The 16,470-nt window shown below is 39.0% G+C and overlaps 2 protein-coding genes across 2 annotated transcripts; one reads left to right on the top strand and one right to left on the bottom strand.

The window, feature by feature from the left end:
• Window positions 1-491: 491 nt before the first annotated feature.
• Window positions 492-10,723, top strand: GEMIN2 (gem nuclear organelle associated protein 2). The gene is made up of 10 exons (XM_083862975.1): window positions 492-630; window positions 1,151-1,235; window positions 2,407-2,496; window positions 4,796-4,855; window positions 5,027-5,137; window positions 5,710-5,754; window positions 6,454-6,522; window positions 9,573-9,683; window positions 9,893-9,951; window positions 10,274-10,723. Exons 1-10 carry the CDS (start codon window positions 509-511, stop codon window positions 10,311-10,313), a joined length of 792 nt encoding a protein of 263 aa, XP_083719101.1. The 5' UTR covers window positions 492-508; the 3' UTR covers window positions 10,314-10,723.
• A 712-nt stretch (window positions 10,724-11,435) lies between these two features.
• TRAPPC6B (trafficking protein particle complex subunit 6B) lies at window positions 11,436-16,340 on the bottom strand. The gene is made up of 6 exons (XM_083862976.1): window positions 16,238-16,340; window positions 16,094-16,161; window positions 14,932-15,049; window positions 13,476-13,559; window positions 12,271-12,364; window positions 11,436-11,624 (listed from the first exon to the last, which is right to left on the bottom strand). Exons 1-6 carry the CDS (start codon window positions 16,316-16,318, stop codon window positions 11,593-11,595), a joined length of 477 nt encoding a protein of 158 aa, XP_083719102.1. The 5' UTR covers window positions 16,319-16,340; the 3' UTR covers window positions 11,436-11,592.
• Window positions 16,341-16,470: the final 130 nt, after the last annotated feature.

Here is a 16,470-nt window from a genome sequence, read left to right as displayed (position 1 = left end):
CTCAGGCATTGAGCCTTCCAGAATGGGAATTCTGTGTAAATTTATAACCATTAACTTCTATGTAACTGACTTTAACCACGGATCTCAAAGCATTTCAAGGAAGGGACAAATATTATGAATACTGAGTGTTCACAGGTAAAATAAAAGAGTGCTAATGGGTGAAGTTTAAAGATCGTTTGGCAAAAACTACAGTGTGTTAGAATAATGGCACAGGGCCTAATGAAAGAAGTTATTAAAGGTTTACACCTATTCACCACAAAAATAGGCCTGGTTTGCTGAGTAGTGAAGTGGCAAGCCCCTTTCTGCCACTGCTCTTTGGCCATACTTCCTTTATTCCCGTGCGGTGGTTTCCAGGGCAGCCAAGACGCCCGGAGCAGGCGGCGGCACCCAGAGCGCGAGGCCGGCCCTCCCCCAGGGGCGCGCACATCGCCCCCCTCCCCCTCCCCGGCCCGCAGTTCTCGCGAGAGCAGCGGCGGGCGGGCGGGCTGTGCCGCCGGGCCGTGCGGACATGGAGCCGGGCCTGGAGGAGCTGATGCCGCGGCTGCTGCCCGTGGACGACTGTGACCTGGCCGAGGACTTCGACCCCACCGTGCCTCCCAGGACGCCCCAGGAGTATCTGAAGCGCGTCCAGTGAGTGGCGGGGCGGAAGGGCCGGGGCCGGGCTCGTCGCTTCCCCCCGAGGGCGGCGCGGCAGCCGGTGCTGCCCAGACCGGGCTTCGTGTGGGGAGCGCCAGGGCGGCCGTGCGGTGCTGCCCTTGGCCCGTACAGTCGGTGTTTTACACACCTGCAGGAGGGGCAGGTACCGGTATCTTCCCTCTCGTGACCGGCGACCGGACTCGAGCAAACATGAAGCCGTGTCAGGGGAGGTTCAGGCTGGGTATCAGGGAAAGGTTCTTCACCCAGAGGGTGGCTGAGCACTGAAAGTCTCCCCAGGGCAGTGGTCACAGAACCAGGCTTGACAGAGTTCCAGGAACATTTGGACAGCGTCCTGGGGCACAGGTGTGATTTCTGGGCTGCCCCGTGCACGGAGCTGGACTCAATGATCTTGGTTGGTCCCTCCATGATTTTATGAGTATTTCAAAGGCATCCGATATATATTGGCCTGTTACAGAAAAGAAAAAAAATCAGCCTACTTGATTCTGTTTTGTAGGATTGAAGCAGCTCGATGTCCTGACGTGGTCGTGGCACAAATAGATCCCAGAAAATTAAAAAAGAAGCCGACAGTAAACATTTCAGTAAGTTTGAGAGCTTTTACACATTTCAAGAGGGAAAAAAATAAGGGGAAAGATGTTCTTATAATGGTTGTATTAATTTTGGGGAGTAAATGCTGTAACTAAATAACACTGCTAGAGTCTAAAAGCATCTACAGAATTAAATGTTTGCATTTGAAGAAACCCCTGCTCAACTGCTGGGTGACAGCAGTCTTTCTAACTGATTAAATTGATAATCCCCATGCTATTTAATATGCAGCAGACTATTTTACTGTCTGAGGAAATCGAATATTGCATTAAATTTCACAATTATTTAATCATAAAACACGCATAATTTTTAGAAGAAAAATATATCCATACCTGTCTTTGGGTTTAAGTCTTTATCTAGGATAAGGGTAGTAAGTGCAGCTAAGCTTTACTAAAGTTAGATGAAATTTTAGCACCACTTCTTTCCTTTTGGAAGGGATATTTTATTGGAACTTTTCTTTACTGTTGAAGCAGATTTTTCTGTTGTTGCATTGTCCTGCCATCTTGGCTTTTAATCTGCTTTCAGATAGTTTGCCTTTTTCCAGTGACAACCCTGTAATCTGAGATTTCACTACTAGATTTCTCAAAGTTTCTAATACTGACATGACCTTGTAACTTCTGTAGCCATTCTCTTCATCTGTCTCATCTGAGTGTAGTGACATTCTTAAAGACATGTAGAAAGATTTTGTTTAGTAACTCTTTCATGCTAATCTTTAAAGAGCTTATATCTACTTAACTACCTGACTTAATTTCCTAGATGGTTTTATTGTGGTTGTCTTCCCCAGCTTACTATTTTAACAGGTGGAATGCCTAAGATTGTATCTGTCTCAGATAAGAAAACAGCATCCTGCTTTTTATGAGCAGGGAGATTAAAGTAGAACAATTGCTGAAAGGGAGACCTTTGTAGAACAATGACCTGATGTAGGACAATGCATTTTGAACACTTAGTTTTCCTTCTTATGTACATAGGAGAAGAGTCAAACAAAAGATATTTTGTCTAAACCAAAATCTTACCTCAGCCTTGGATGTGGTCATGAAATTACCTTTCTTAGATGAAGATTTAAAGGATATTGTTTACACAACAGTAAATATTTACTGATCTCTTGTTCTTAATAATTCTTCTTATATTCTTCTCTTTACACTGTAATTATTGCCAGTGTTTTCTCAGATTTCTGGATGTCAGCCTGCTCCTGAGGGATACTCTCCAACACTCAAGTGGCAGCAGCAGCAAGTGGCCAATTTCTCAGCTGTTCGTCAGGTACAAGATGGTCTGTGGGGGGTCTTGCATGGTCTAGATAGGACATACCTGTGCTTTATTGTGGCCACCTCACACAGAGGGGTCACAAGTTGTGATGTGGGTGCAGACCCACACAGAGGACAGCAGGTAGCAGCAGGTCAGACACGGAAAGCTTCTTTATTTTTCTGACTCGGTCAACTTATATACACCTTTTACTGTATATAAGGATTGGTCCAAGAAGGTTACAACTTCATGACCCAGTGGTCACTCTGACCATCAGTCAAGTTCTCTCAGAGAAGAACTATGCAAAACACAATTTCTAAAAATGCATATAGTTTACATCAAGCTTCATGAGAATCACACTGCGAAGACTCAAACACTTGAAAGCAAGAAAATGCAGGGCAACACTTTATGGGGGATAACTTTATATCTAGTATAGAAATTTTACAATTTTGTAGCAGGATGGATGTTTATAGGCAAGCATTTCAAGTTCTTGAAAGCTAATTGAGCATATACTGTGTGGCTTTTAAACCTGGTCATAAAACTCTTGAGAGTCACATTTAAGAAATTCTCCTTCAACAAAAATATGTCTGTATTTAGATTAAATGATATGGCGTAGTTGAGGAAGGACAAAACCCCCTATGATGTTATGCAGTTATATTAAAACATACTGCTTTTAGGAAATGTTCTGCAGAGCTCGAACCGAGTGGATTCTGTAACCCATCAGGAGATTCATAAAGTCCACTCATAACAGTCCATTTACAAACCTGCTGACAGAGGTGGCAACCCATTATGAGGAGAAATACTGATTTGGTAAAACATATTTGTAAGGTTGTAGAGTTAGCCCAGATTTTAATCTTTCCTGATACATTTTCACCCTGCTTAAAATAACACAACAAGAACAGAAAATTAAGCAGTCTCAAAGGGTAAAGATTCTAAGTTCAGCTAAGCTTTAGTAAAAGTTTAAACTGAAGGAGGGTCAATTTAGATCAGATATAAGGAAGAATTTTTTTTACAATGAGAGTAGTGAAACACTGGCACAAGTTGCCCAGAGAGGGGTAGATGCCCTATCCCTCAAAACACTAAAGGTCAGGTTGGATGGGGCTCTGAGCCTGATCTAGTTGAAGCTGTCCCTGCCCATGGAAGATGGGTTGGACTAGATGGCCCGTGAACGTCTCTTCCAACCCAAATCTTTCTATGATTCTACTATTATCTATGCACAGTTCAAACAGGGTGAAATGGAAAATATAATAAAGATGTAGGTAGAGGTCATTTGTGACTCCAGTGCTGCAGAGAGCATGTTTACAGTGCATTGATGCTGCATTGTAGGAGTACCTCAAATACTGAGGTGTGACCAGCTATGAGCTGCTCTAGCACTGAGCTCTGCATCAGCTCATGTACCATGTGTTCTTCAGGAAGAAAAATTTAGTGAAGGAGGAGATCTGTGCCACTGCATCTACATTGTAAACAGTAACTGAGCTACCCCTGCTTCTGCGAGGGATCTACATTGCATCCTGTATATTAGGCATAATCTAAAGTTTTAGCAGAACTAAGGAGAATGGCATCTAAGGGCTTATTCACTGTGTAGGTATTTCTTTTATGCTCAAATCAATTGTCTTCTTATCTGTGCCAGAATTAACCTTGAAATATGAGACTATCCTAAAAAGTATTTAAAACCAAAAAGGAGCATCAGAATTCACTTGTTCAACCACTGCATCAGCTGCTGTTACATACAGCATTTTTAGTGGTCTTTTATACAGTTACAGTAACACTTTAAATAGGAGACAAGTTTCTTCTGCTACAGAACATTTACAGCTCTCTACAAGTAACTGTTAAGAAGGCTGCTTTTGTTTTACACAGGATTCCTGCCAGGTAGAAGAAATGTTCAAAGAAACCACACTTGCCTTCTTTCAAACAATTCTGTAGACTTCTGATACAGACACAGACCACTGTTGGAAACAGGATATTTGCTTTATGCGTGCTTTTGGATTAAATCAAAGTGGTTTTTTTCTTAAGATTGTTCTAACAAGAACAATCTAGGAGACTATTAAAGCTTGCTACTTCAGCTTAACCTTATGCTATAGACTTCAAAATGCCTTCAGTTTTAACATTACTTCCAAAATCCCAGCATGAGCATCTTAATTACATTTCTGCTAAGAGGCATGCTATTTTGACAGTTGTGCTGCCTATATATCTACTAATTTATATAAATTCATAAAATATTCTTTTCATACATTTTAAGAATAATGAAGAGCCCTTGTGGCTAGGATAAAATAACTGCAGAGTTAAACTGGAATCTGACTTTGTTTTAATTACCTAGAGCCTGAACAAGCACAGGAATCACTGGCGGTCACAACATTTGGACAGCAACGTTACTATGGTGAGTAGAATTCATAACAGCACTCTGTGGTTTGTTTTCCCGGTTATTGAATTCACAGTTAATCTTGCCTTATAGTTGCATGCAACAATTTATGAGTGTTACCAAGTCTTTTCTCCACTGTCTTCAAGATAACAGTATTACACAGTTTCCATTTATTTTTATTTACATCAGCCAAAATCAGAGGATGAAGAAGGCTGGAAGAAGTTCTGCCTTGGTGAAAGAGTATACTCAGAAATAGATGCAGTATCTGATAATGAAAATTTAGGAATTGATTACATGAAGGTGAGTATGCAACTTCTATTTAATTTTCACCAGCTATTTTATAGACTAATGGCCCCCAGAAACAATCCTACTGCTTATTACCACTTTGTGCCAAGTAGAAAATAGGCTCTGGTGAGCACAGAAAGTCCCAGTGTACATTCTTTTTGGGCAGAAACTAAGTGAAGCAGAAAATAAGTCTTATGTCTTCAGTCAAAATTTGAAGAGTTCCTTCATCTCTTATTTTGTTCTCACTGAACAGAATGGAAGCTTTCTTCATAGTCTGCTTTAGTGTTTTGTTGCATAGTGATATGTGCTTACTCTCCTCCTAAGTGATACCCTACAAACATGTTCTTTAGTGCATCAATTTGAAAAAAACAAAATTTTAACAAGTAACAGTAGCAGCAAGGTGCTCTGATACTTCACTGGACCTTCAACTTTCTTGAAGATACTTTTTTAATACATTTCAAAGCTCAGAACAGACTTTCAAATCACTTTAAGTGTCTGAATATCAAATTAAAATTTTAATATATTCTAAATTAGAACAAAAATGTTTATGATAATGTTTGTGTTTTCCAAATTGCTTGTTTTTTCAGGTGGGCTTTCCCCCTTTGCTAAGTATTGTAAGCAGAATGAATCAGGTAAGCCTACCTCTTTGAATCAGATAGTGACATGGCCTAAATCATTGTTTCTCATCTCTGTTGCAGAAGGCTTACCTATTTTTATTTGACTGGAGTAGGCAGTTGTTTATTACAAATTCTATTCATTGTACACTCAGAAGGAAAATATGTATTTGCTATCTCACATTCAGCTACAAATAACTTTACAAGCAAAGATTTTTCATTACTAGTTCTGGAAATATCTTGTTGTAGTTTCTCTATATCACATTTAATGTTTGAATTTTTGCTGAATACCCCAATAGGTCTTTTACAACGTTTTTAAATTTCTCATTTAATGTTTTAAGTGCAGTCCTTCATATTGATTGTGAACTTTTATGCACATTGCAAGCCTAGAAGAATCACACTTACCTTTCCTTTGCTACATTTCCCACTTGTCACCGTTATACGCAACCAAGCAACCAACCAGTCAGTGTGATGCCTCTTTCCTAATCTGTAGCTACTTATCCATAACTTATTGTTAACACAGAGAATTACTTAATTTCATACAAAGTTCTTTCCATAAAGTGGTACTTTAACACTTTACCCTTACATGTAACTTCAACGTGGAATAAATACTGTGGAGTAGAAATACTTTTTATGTAATAAAATCCTTCAGGTAGAAGAGCAGCAAAACAAAATATTGCAGATACTATATTATCTCTTTCTGTTCCTCTTTTGAAGGCAACAGTAACCAGTGTCCTAGAATACCTGATAAGCTGGTTTGGAGAGAAAAAATTTACTCCAGAACTGGTAATTTTTAATTTATTCTACTTGTACATGATGGCATTAAACAAATTGTTTGTAGTTTTCTATCACATTATTTTAATTTTCTAAAGAGTTCTGTAGATGGTTGTATCATATTGTTGCTTTCAAAACTATTCATTAGATACTAAATGAGTGTTTACAGTTGTTTTTGGAAGGTTAAAATTATAAAACATAACTGTCATTATGTGACGGTCACAACACACAAAGTGACACAGTAGACTCTTCGGAAGGCTTCTGTTTGTTATCACAGCATGCTAAGGATTTTTGCAGGGCCCTTTGCAAATATCCAAGCAGACAGTGAGACACAAAACAATGATTACAACCACCAGCAGAATTAACAGTTCAGCTTCCAACAATATCCCAAGCCGTTCAACAGTACCCTAACTTGCAAGGAAACCATTCAGTCATTCCCATCTTTCATCCACCTTCAACTGACCAACTCCTTCCTTCAAATCTAGAATGCTCCCCTGAACTGACCCAACTGTGATCTGACAAGCCCCTACAACACATGCCCTCAAAATCCTGACATCCATAACCATGTTCCAACAGTAAAAAAAAAATACACCAACAAGGCACGTAGAAAATGGATTTTCAGATGCTGTTACAGACTCTGCAGTCCCTTAATGACACATTTATGGCAGAATGATACCCTCACTTTTAGTTAAATAAATTTTTCTCTATACAGTTATATTTTTGTGGCTAAGAGACCAAGTCATCTGTTCAGTCACCAATTAGAAATAATTAGCATCCATTTAACTTTGCAACTGGCTGCTGCTTTCATAATGGGCAACTAACCTAGTTGTTTAAGGTGTGGAGTGTCACCTACTAAATCAACACCCTTATACAAAGGCAACACCTCTCCCCTAGGTACATTAAGCTCCTCTATTTTGGGACAGTAGGTGCTATGTAAAGGGAAGACATGTAACTCAGCACTGCCAACCTCTCTGTAGAGAAGTGCAAAGAAGTAAAGTAAAGGTAACATCCACCAATTTGAATTTGGGTTTTCAGCATGAGTCAATATCCCCGTCTGCTTTGCCCTGAATTATCATCTTTACAACATGTTCTTTGAGGGTCCATGCTTCAATCCATCTGATGGCCAGTATCACCCACACATTCTGCTTCAGTTGTGGGACCATCCATCCTGTTCCTTCCTGTGTACTCCAGGTAAGGCTTAACACAACAAGCACGTCTCACAAAGCAATCTCCAAGTAGTAGCCAGATCTGCAGCTGCCTTGTTCCCTTCAGATACCATGTCCCATAGTCTCTCCCCAACTTCCTTCCATGCTCTAACACTAAAGGCAATATTTGCATTAGTGTCAAAATCTTATGACTTATGCCCACAATAACACATTACAAAGGGCATAGTCAGAAGTCTTAATACCTTTTCTTTTCAACAAAGCTTTCCATGTAGATAAAACAATCTCTTCTACACTTGATAAATTATTTCCCATTATATCCCCAGCGGCTTACCTGGACCCCAGGTGTCAAAATTATTCAGGTCCGGACCAAGCAGCTTCCCCCGCTGCTCTCTGCTTCGCTGGGTTCCCGTCCCCCGGCTGTACGTCGCTCCTACAGCCCGCAGATCACGGTCAGCGCCACCAGATGTCGTGGTTGGGACGGTCACAACACAGAGAGTGACACAGTAGACTCTTCAGAAGGCTTCTGTTTATTATCACAGCGTGCTGTCTTTTATACACTTAACAAAGTTTACACTCCACTCATTAGTCACAAAATAAACACAACGTTCATTAGCACAAAAAGTCTCCACCTGTGTTTTCAAGCAACATTAACAAAACTTTTCCAAGCACACTTCTTCCAGCTGCAGGTTACCTCCCTCTCCTTCTCGGCTTTCCAGCCAACGACCTTGGTGAAATTCCTTTCACGGGTAAACACGGCTGTTACCAGTTTCTTCTTCAGCTAACTTACGCTTTGGGCTTGCAGACCAGCTGAAGCCCCTTCCATACATAACAGATACAGATATAAAAAGTACTGCCCCACTAACTTAAGCAACGAGGCTTGATGAATATCAGGGTTTAGGAGAGAGATCTCAGCAGTTTTGGTTCTGTCAGGGTGCTCCACACTATTTACCAGCCTCCAATTTAGTTTGGAGGCGCATTTCAATGTGCTGGCAAAGACACATTTAATCTTTCCACATGCAGCACAGACCAGAAAGCTCAGCTGCATTCATGTGGTGACAAGTCAAACCTACTAAGAACTCCTGATTGACAGGCTACATTGGCATGGAGTTTGGCCACATCTAGACTGACCAGCTGTGTAATGGCACCATATCTACAGAAGACCTTGGTGGATGCGTCTCATCTCTTTCAGTACCACAAAGCAAGAGTAATGAAAAATTACATGATGATCAGCATAGTTTCACTATTTTTTTTCAGTCACTTAAAGACCTTTCATGTTCTGTCCTTTCCTGTAGAAGACTGTTTTCTTTTTAACCAGTATGTATGTTGCAGACAATGTTCACATTGACTTTTAGGTTAGGTCCCAGAATGAAGGCCACTAGACACTGTGATTAAATTATGAAGTTAGACTGATACCAGGAATTAAGTCTGTAAGAATTCAGAGATGTAAAACTCAAAGGACATACTTTCACAGTGGTGAAAATCTTAAAGCAGATCTAACCACTAATTCCACAAAATCCAAGTTCATACATTCAGTCTTCAGGAATGCTTTTTCACAGATTGTGAAATTAAAACTTAATAGCCAACTAATAATGGTTAGATATTACTAAAATAATCCTTTCAGACTACAATAGCATCAGCTCTAATAATTTTTATCTTGGCCAGCATTCAAAAAATGCCAGGAAACCCAGGAGTAGTGCTCACAAGAATCTTATCTAGAGACACAGAACTCTCTACCATGTAGTGTCTACTGTGGTTTTCAAAATTCAATTATGGCATATAGCACTTAAATGCAGTTGTTTTGAGACCTATACTTCAGTCCTGCTCTGTATAACATGAATTGCTTGAATCTTCAAGGAAATGCTCAGAATTAAAACTTTGTTATTTGAATCCTCACAGGGTAGATGGCTTTATGCACTGTTGGCATGCCTTGAAAAACCTTTGCTACCTGAAGCTCACTCCCTTATTCGACAGCTGGCAAGACGATGTTCAGAAGTCAGGGCACTGGAGGTAAGATTTAATATAACTGTGCAGAGGACTTGGTGAATTTAGCAGGTAAGGAGGATCATTTTTCAGAAGTCTCAATAATTAATTTTTCATGTCCTAAGTTTGCTTAAGAATGAAGGAAAGACTAGAAATACACATACCATGGCATGTAACAGCTGCTCTATTTGACACAGGTAAGAAAAGAATTGTTGTAATATTTCTCTCTTCTCCAGGAGAGCAAGAATGAAGAACAAATATCAGCTCTGAACTTGATAATCTGCTTAGTTAGCAGGTAATGCAACTTATACACCCAAACCAGTAATGTATGTCCAGCATAAACATGTAATTATTTGTACTAACCTTAATCCTTTTAAAAGTGAAAGTCAATAAAAGTACCCTGGGCCAATGCAGCAAATAAACTTGGCTGAAAGGATTTAAGATACACCTAAGACTAAAGTAAGCTTATTCCTTTCTTCAGACGAGGCCCTTGAACCATGAAGCCATAATTATGATAGCAACACTAAAAGATGAGCTAGAAAGCTATGGGTAAGACAACCTTAAGTAAGGAATATGTTGCATTGGAGGTTTCTTACCATATTTCACTTCATTCCTAGGTACTTTGATCAACGTGACCTGGCTGATGAGCCTTCCTAGGCTGTTTTGAAAACATCCAGTATTTTGCATTGCTACAGTACAAACAGCATTATCAGAGTGAACAGCAAGACACTGTGCTGTTCAGACCTGAAGTATGACACAATTCCTCCAGAACACCCTCACGCTAATGCACTTGGGACAGCTGTGAATTACTTCAGCTGAGTTTTAGCTGAGATTGTCAGTGTCTCCAATACCATCATCACCATCATCATAAAGTGGTAACTGAAGTGTCCAACATCATCTCTCAAGATTCCATCTTCGTAACTACATTCTTGGTTAGAACTTTCTACAATCTGAGTAATCTGTGGATACTGCTATTAGGTGAAGTCTGAGGTTACATTACAAATTATTATTCTTTTTCTAACAGACTTACTGAGGACTTTTTAAATAAAACTAAAGGATTTTAAAGACTTTTCTTAAACATTGTGGATTTTCTCACTTCATATTTTTTAACAGCAGCCTTACTATAGAAATCTACAGTTAAGGCTGAATGTGTTTTTTCAGGTTTTGGTGCCTGAGCTTTAGCACTGCTTAGCAGTTCAACTACAGCCAGCATGTTACTGAAACAATTGTTTCAGTAAAATGTAAACATTACTACTTCTCAGGTAGTACATTACAGGAGTAAACCCTAGCTAGCAATTAAAAACAATTACATTAATACTGAGTTTATGCACAAGGTGGAATAAATTTTCTTCTTTGGCCAGTATAGACCTCAGTTATAAATCGTTCTGACACAAGGAACAGCTGCTAATTTTAGGGACAGGAGAACCTAATGAACTGTGTAAAAATAAGTTTTCTTCTACTGCCCAAACTACATTCATACAAAGGTCTCCAGGAGCTGTTGGCTCACGTGCTAACAGGCTCCATCAAAGAAATACAAAAGCAATCACTGCCTCCCAGGTCAGAGTGAATGGGGAAAGGTAGCAGTTGGGCATTCATATTAGGCAACAAAATACAATTCGTTTCTTATTCAAATCTTGGTCAGGATTTTTCTCCGTTCTCAAACTCTGCCTCTGGTCTTCCAGGCTCTTTTGGTAATTGAAATGTTTTGCTTAATATGTAGAGTACACAGTTTTTTACCATTTGGACATTATTACTTTGGTACAGATAAATTTCATACCAAGACACAACCATAGTGTTATTTTGATGAACATTTATTATATATTTTTAAATTGTGCTGCGCACTGCTATAATTTACATGTTATATACAAGACTAAGCCAAGATACTGCATCCACATACAAAGGCTTTGTAAAGTAGATACTCAGATTTGAATGTGCTCTACATCTTCTGTATCATCACCTGAAATTTACCTGCAGGAAAAGCAGAGTCAGAGCACATTATTACCATTAGAATTATTTCTCCAAGTAATTATTTTCTTGTAAAATTTTATTCAAAGAATTAGTAAGGAACATTTCAGTTTTACGATTTAATTGTAAGCAGGTAAGCCATTATTTAAATTTAGCATTTTAATTTTTACTTCCACACTGAACAGCTTTTCTCTTTTCTTTTTTCTATAAGTTGACCATGTCCCACATCACAGGAGTTTGGTTAGCTAAATCTAAAATTTGTGCTAAGTCTGTGGAAAACTTTTAATTGAACAGGTTATGTAGTTACAATGGTCTTCACTTACTAACATTCTTAATGACTCCTATAGAGAAACATCTTCACTTGTGTAAATAACCTTCTGGACAGACATCCATACACATTTGATGCTTCTAAATGTAAATACAACGTTTTAGTTTTGCTTTCCACTCAACATCATGGAGGGTTATTCTCTGTCAGTATTTTCTAAATACTAAAGGATTTAGTGGCAAGCCATATCTGAAGTTCACATGTACTCCTATGGCCCAGCAACTTCAAACAAAACCCACCTTAGAAAATGCTTATAACAGCAACACAGTCAGTCAGGGAAGTTACCAAGTAAGCTAATAATTGAATACTCCAAGTAGTACTTACATGCAGGCATTGATGAAACTTCAGCTGTTACAATACTCTTTATTCCCAGATTTGATAGACCTCCTCTGATAAGTCCACAGGTGAATGCTAAATACTAAATACAAAGTTGCGCTTCAAATGAGTGTGGACAGTGAAGCTTGTGGATAAAGATTGAAACTAAGTACTCAAGAATATATGACTTAATACTTGAACAACAGAAAACCATGGAAGTTTTGAGAGACTTTATCAGGTCTCTAATAGATGAAAGCTCCAATATTTTTAGAGTGGAGCTGATTACACAGACTGTTCTCATTAGAGGCAGTTATTTTGAGTCACTTTCTCTTTCCATTAAACCTGTAGGAACTTAATATTCTTAAAACAATTATTCCCAAGATGTGGCTGACATATAGCAACTGATATTAAAGTCAACAAAGGAGAAACAGTCCAAGACAGCGTTCTTGCACAGGTCATGCTGTAGAATCCAAAGGCATGCAGATATTTAAAATGTGTGTTGCAAAACAGAACAAGCATTTCACCAGACAAAAACAAAACAAAACAACAACAACAACAAAAAAAAAAACCAACAAAACCAAAACAAAACAAAACAAAAAAACCAAAAAAAACAACAACAACAACAACAACAACAACAAGGACAGTAGCCAATTGGGAGGACTAAGATTTAAGAAACCATAAAATAGAACTGAATGTCCCATTTCTTAATCCACCTGAACCAAAGTGCTCTACGATAGGTTCTGCAGAGGGACTGATTTTACCTGAAGTATTACTGTAACTCAGCATTATTATTATATATTACTGCACTCAAAACTATTTTTAATTCTGGAATTAGAAATTGTGAATTCTGAACATTCACATCATTTTCAGAAGATTGTTTTACGTAACAAATAGCATCTTCCAAATGTGCTTTGAGAATTTTAAACAAAGTTTCTGAAACCACACGCTTCCCGAAGAGAAAGAATTTGTGTGACAGTGGCAGGTAGTGGCAGACAAGCTTTCACCATGAAGTCAAATGTAACAGCAGCAAGTTTCACCACAACCATGACCATTTTTTGAACTATAAATCAAACCCACTGTTCTAAAATAGGATGCCTTTCTAAAAGGAGAAGAGTTTGTATCTATTTAATTACAAAATTTAAAGTTATTAATAAATCAAGATAATTAAAAACCAAACTGGTAGACCACTCCTCCCCAATAAAATTGAAGGGTACCTTTGGTGCATGTTCTAAATACTGCTTTCCTGCAGACATTTGTGTCAAGAGACGAAATTTATTGTCTTGAAGAACATAAATACCCTGTTTAAAAAAAAATTTTTTTGAGGGGTTTAGTTAATTGTGTAGTAACAAAAAGTCCACGTTTTCTGTGAATGGACTTTATTTCTAAATAAAATATATATAATCTCGAGCTGAAAAATAAAATTTTAGATTAAGGCAACATGATTTATATTTGTTAACTCTAAAAAATGTTTATGTACATTTCTTCTTGGAAGAGTCCTTCCAATGATCAGAAAAAATAGTTCCATACTAGAAAGTCTTTGGCAATATATCAAATGTATATTGATTTTTACATTCAGATCTCAGTCTTCACTGGGTTTTGCACATCTCTATTCTTATTCTCAAATTCAGTGGGAATTATTTTCTTAATAGCAGTACAGGCAACAACACCCAGCAGAAAATCAAAGTAAAAGTCTGGCGTTTTCAGCAATACGCTTTTGTTCAAAAATACACATCTTAATAAATTAAGTATAAACACATTATAGCTTTATCTACACCTGCCATTTTAAGTTTCCTTGCTACTGATTGTGCTGCTTTGGAATTTCACAAGTCTTGAATTTAAATTAAGGCTGCATATACAATTAAGACCTTAAGCTCAATACTGCAGCTTTTTTGAATTAAAACCCTAGATTTCTAAAGTAATATTTATCTGTTATTACTTGACAAGTGACTGAAAAATAAAACCTATTTTATTTGGCACAATCCTTGTACAAATTCTCTTCTTCCTAATTTGACACAACAGGGAAATAGCCATAAGAAAACCAAGTCATTCAATAGGAAAAGTATTTTTTATTCTAGTAAAATGGCTCCTTAAGTTATTTTGATCTGGCTTTAGGAACTGTGGCTGTTGATAAAGGAAAGCACGGACACAGCTCAATGTCACCAGCAAATCTGAGAAACTTCTCATACAAGTATTTTCAACAGATTACAACTGTCTCAACTGCTGAAAACTTGTAACATTCTTCAAAGTAATAAAATCACTTCACAGCAGCCATTCTATTTAAATAGTGTTAAGAGAGTAACATCACTTTTTCACTATTTTCTTATTAACATTTATTAAGAGACAGATTAAAAAGTTCTTGTTTAAATGTTAATCAGCTGTAATCATTACTGTCCTTTCTGTAACACTGCAACAGTGCATATGAAATTCAAAGCATTTAGTCTTTTCAAACAGGGTGGCAATGAAGACATCATAGGCAATTATTAAATCGTATTCTAAAACTACATGATAATATGAATATTGAAAAACATGCTTTTTAAACAAAGCAAATATGGAATATTTTGGGTTTCTTATCTGGTAATAAATTCTAGACCAATAAAAACAAAAAATGCACTAGCAACTCTAAACTCTCACTGACTTGCCAAGTTAAATCTTAATCTACAGCATCAGTACCTGGTGATTGGTCCTTAGATTATCTATTTGTTTTTTGAATACCGTTGTCCAAAAATCTTTGCAAATGAACTTCATAATATCTAATTCATCCTTGAATCTGGCAGTGTCTTTTGTAAACCTAAAACAAAAGTGAGAAATATATCAATAATGATGGTACACATAGCCTGACCAATTAAACATATAAATAATTTTAAATGGCACTATGTAAAATAATTGTTGAGGTTATTATAAGAATTAGTTTTCCAACCAGCATACAGTATAATTCTAGTTTCACTGTGCATTCATCAAGTATTTTAACTTCGGAGAAACACAATGTTATCTTACTATCTGCAATATGATAGCAGAATATTTTTTTTTAATTCCATGGTTATCACACATAGTTGACATACAGAAAGGTGGAAAGTGCTCCATCGGTTTTATCTTCAACAAAATATCTAAACAGAAGATAAACAAAATGCTCTCACCTATACTACTCCTTGGAAGAAGTCCTTGAAATAGGCAAAAGAGCTCTAACACAGGAACAAGCACATAAAACTTGTTCCCATTTTCTAGAAGGGACCTCTTTCTCTTGCTTATTTCAGATTTCTCTCCCTTTGTCCTCCTTGAGGGTCTTTATCTGGCACTAAAGGACCACTTTATTCAACAAAAACATGACTTAAGAAACTCAAGATCTTAAACACGATCTCCGAACGAGGGCGCTGGACCCCGGGTCCCCAAAGGGCCCGAGCTGCGAAGTCGCAAGGACTGAGAGCACTTTACAAAAACGAAATAGAGTAACAGCCAATCATAAAATTATGCTTAAGAAGTAAATCAGAGAAAAAAAAAATCACAAAACGTACCAGACGCAGGAAACATGCAAAAGTCTACACAACGTAGAATTAAAGACAATTGTAAGTATTAAAAGTAATCATGTACCCTGACTCGGTTTTCGTGACGGGAAGCACTAGGAAAACAACACACTCCAACACTGTCCCGTGATACGCAAACACAGGTCCCCACAAGAACGAGATACCACAAGAGGAGACGCCAGAACAGCTGATGGTAAGAGGAAGGCACCGTCCGTCCAGCCAAAGCCCCACACTTTGCCCGGGCAGATGTGCTTTACCGGGAGGTGACAGCCCCGGGAAGGAGCAGCGGCTGCCGGGGCCCGGCCGGGACTCACCTCTCGATGAGCCCCTGCCCGACGCGGAAGCCCATGCTCTCCAGCTTGGTGGTGCAGCGCCCGTTCTCCTGCAAGACACAAGGCGCCGCAGCGTCAGCCCCGGCCGCTGCCGGGCGGCCCCGGGGCGGCCCCGGCCCCACTCACCCCTTCGCCCTGCTCGGCGGCGCGGTACAGCCCCGCCACCATCTCGCTGTGCAGCAGCAGGAACAGCGCCTCGTCCGCCATCGCCGGGGCCGCCGCCCCTTCCGGGCGGGCCGGGCACCCGCGGGAGCTCCCGGCCGAGGCCGGGCGGTGCAGCAGTGTCGGCGGGCCGGTTCTGCCCGCCGGGGAAGCGCTGGGAAAGGGGCTCGCGCGTTAAGGCTCTGAAGAGCCCGTGG

Source organism: Zosterops lateralis (genome assembly GCF_965231275.1).
Source record: "Zosterops lateralis genome assembly, chromosome: 6".
Classification (NCBI taxonomy): domain Eukaryota; kingdom Metazoa; phylum Chordata; class Aves; order Passeriformes; family Zosteropidae; genus Zosterops; species Zosterops lateralis.
Note: the sequence above shows the minus strand (reverse complement) of the source record. Positions and strands in the feature narration are given on the sequence as shown.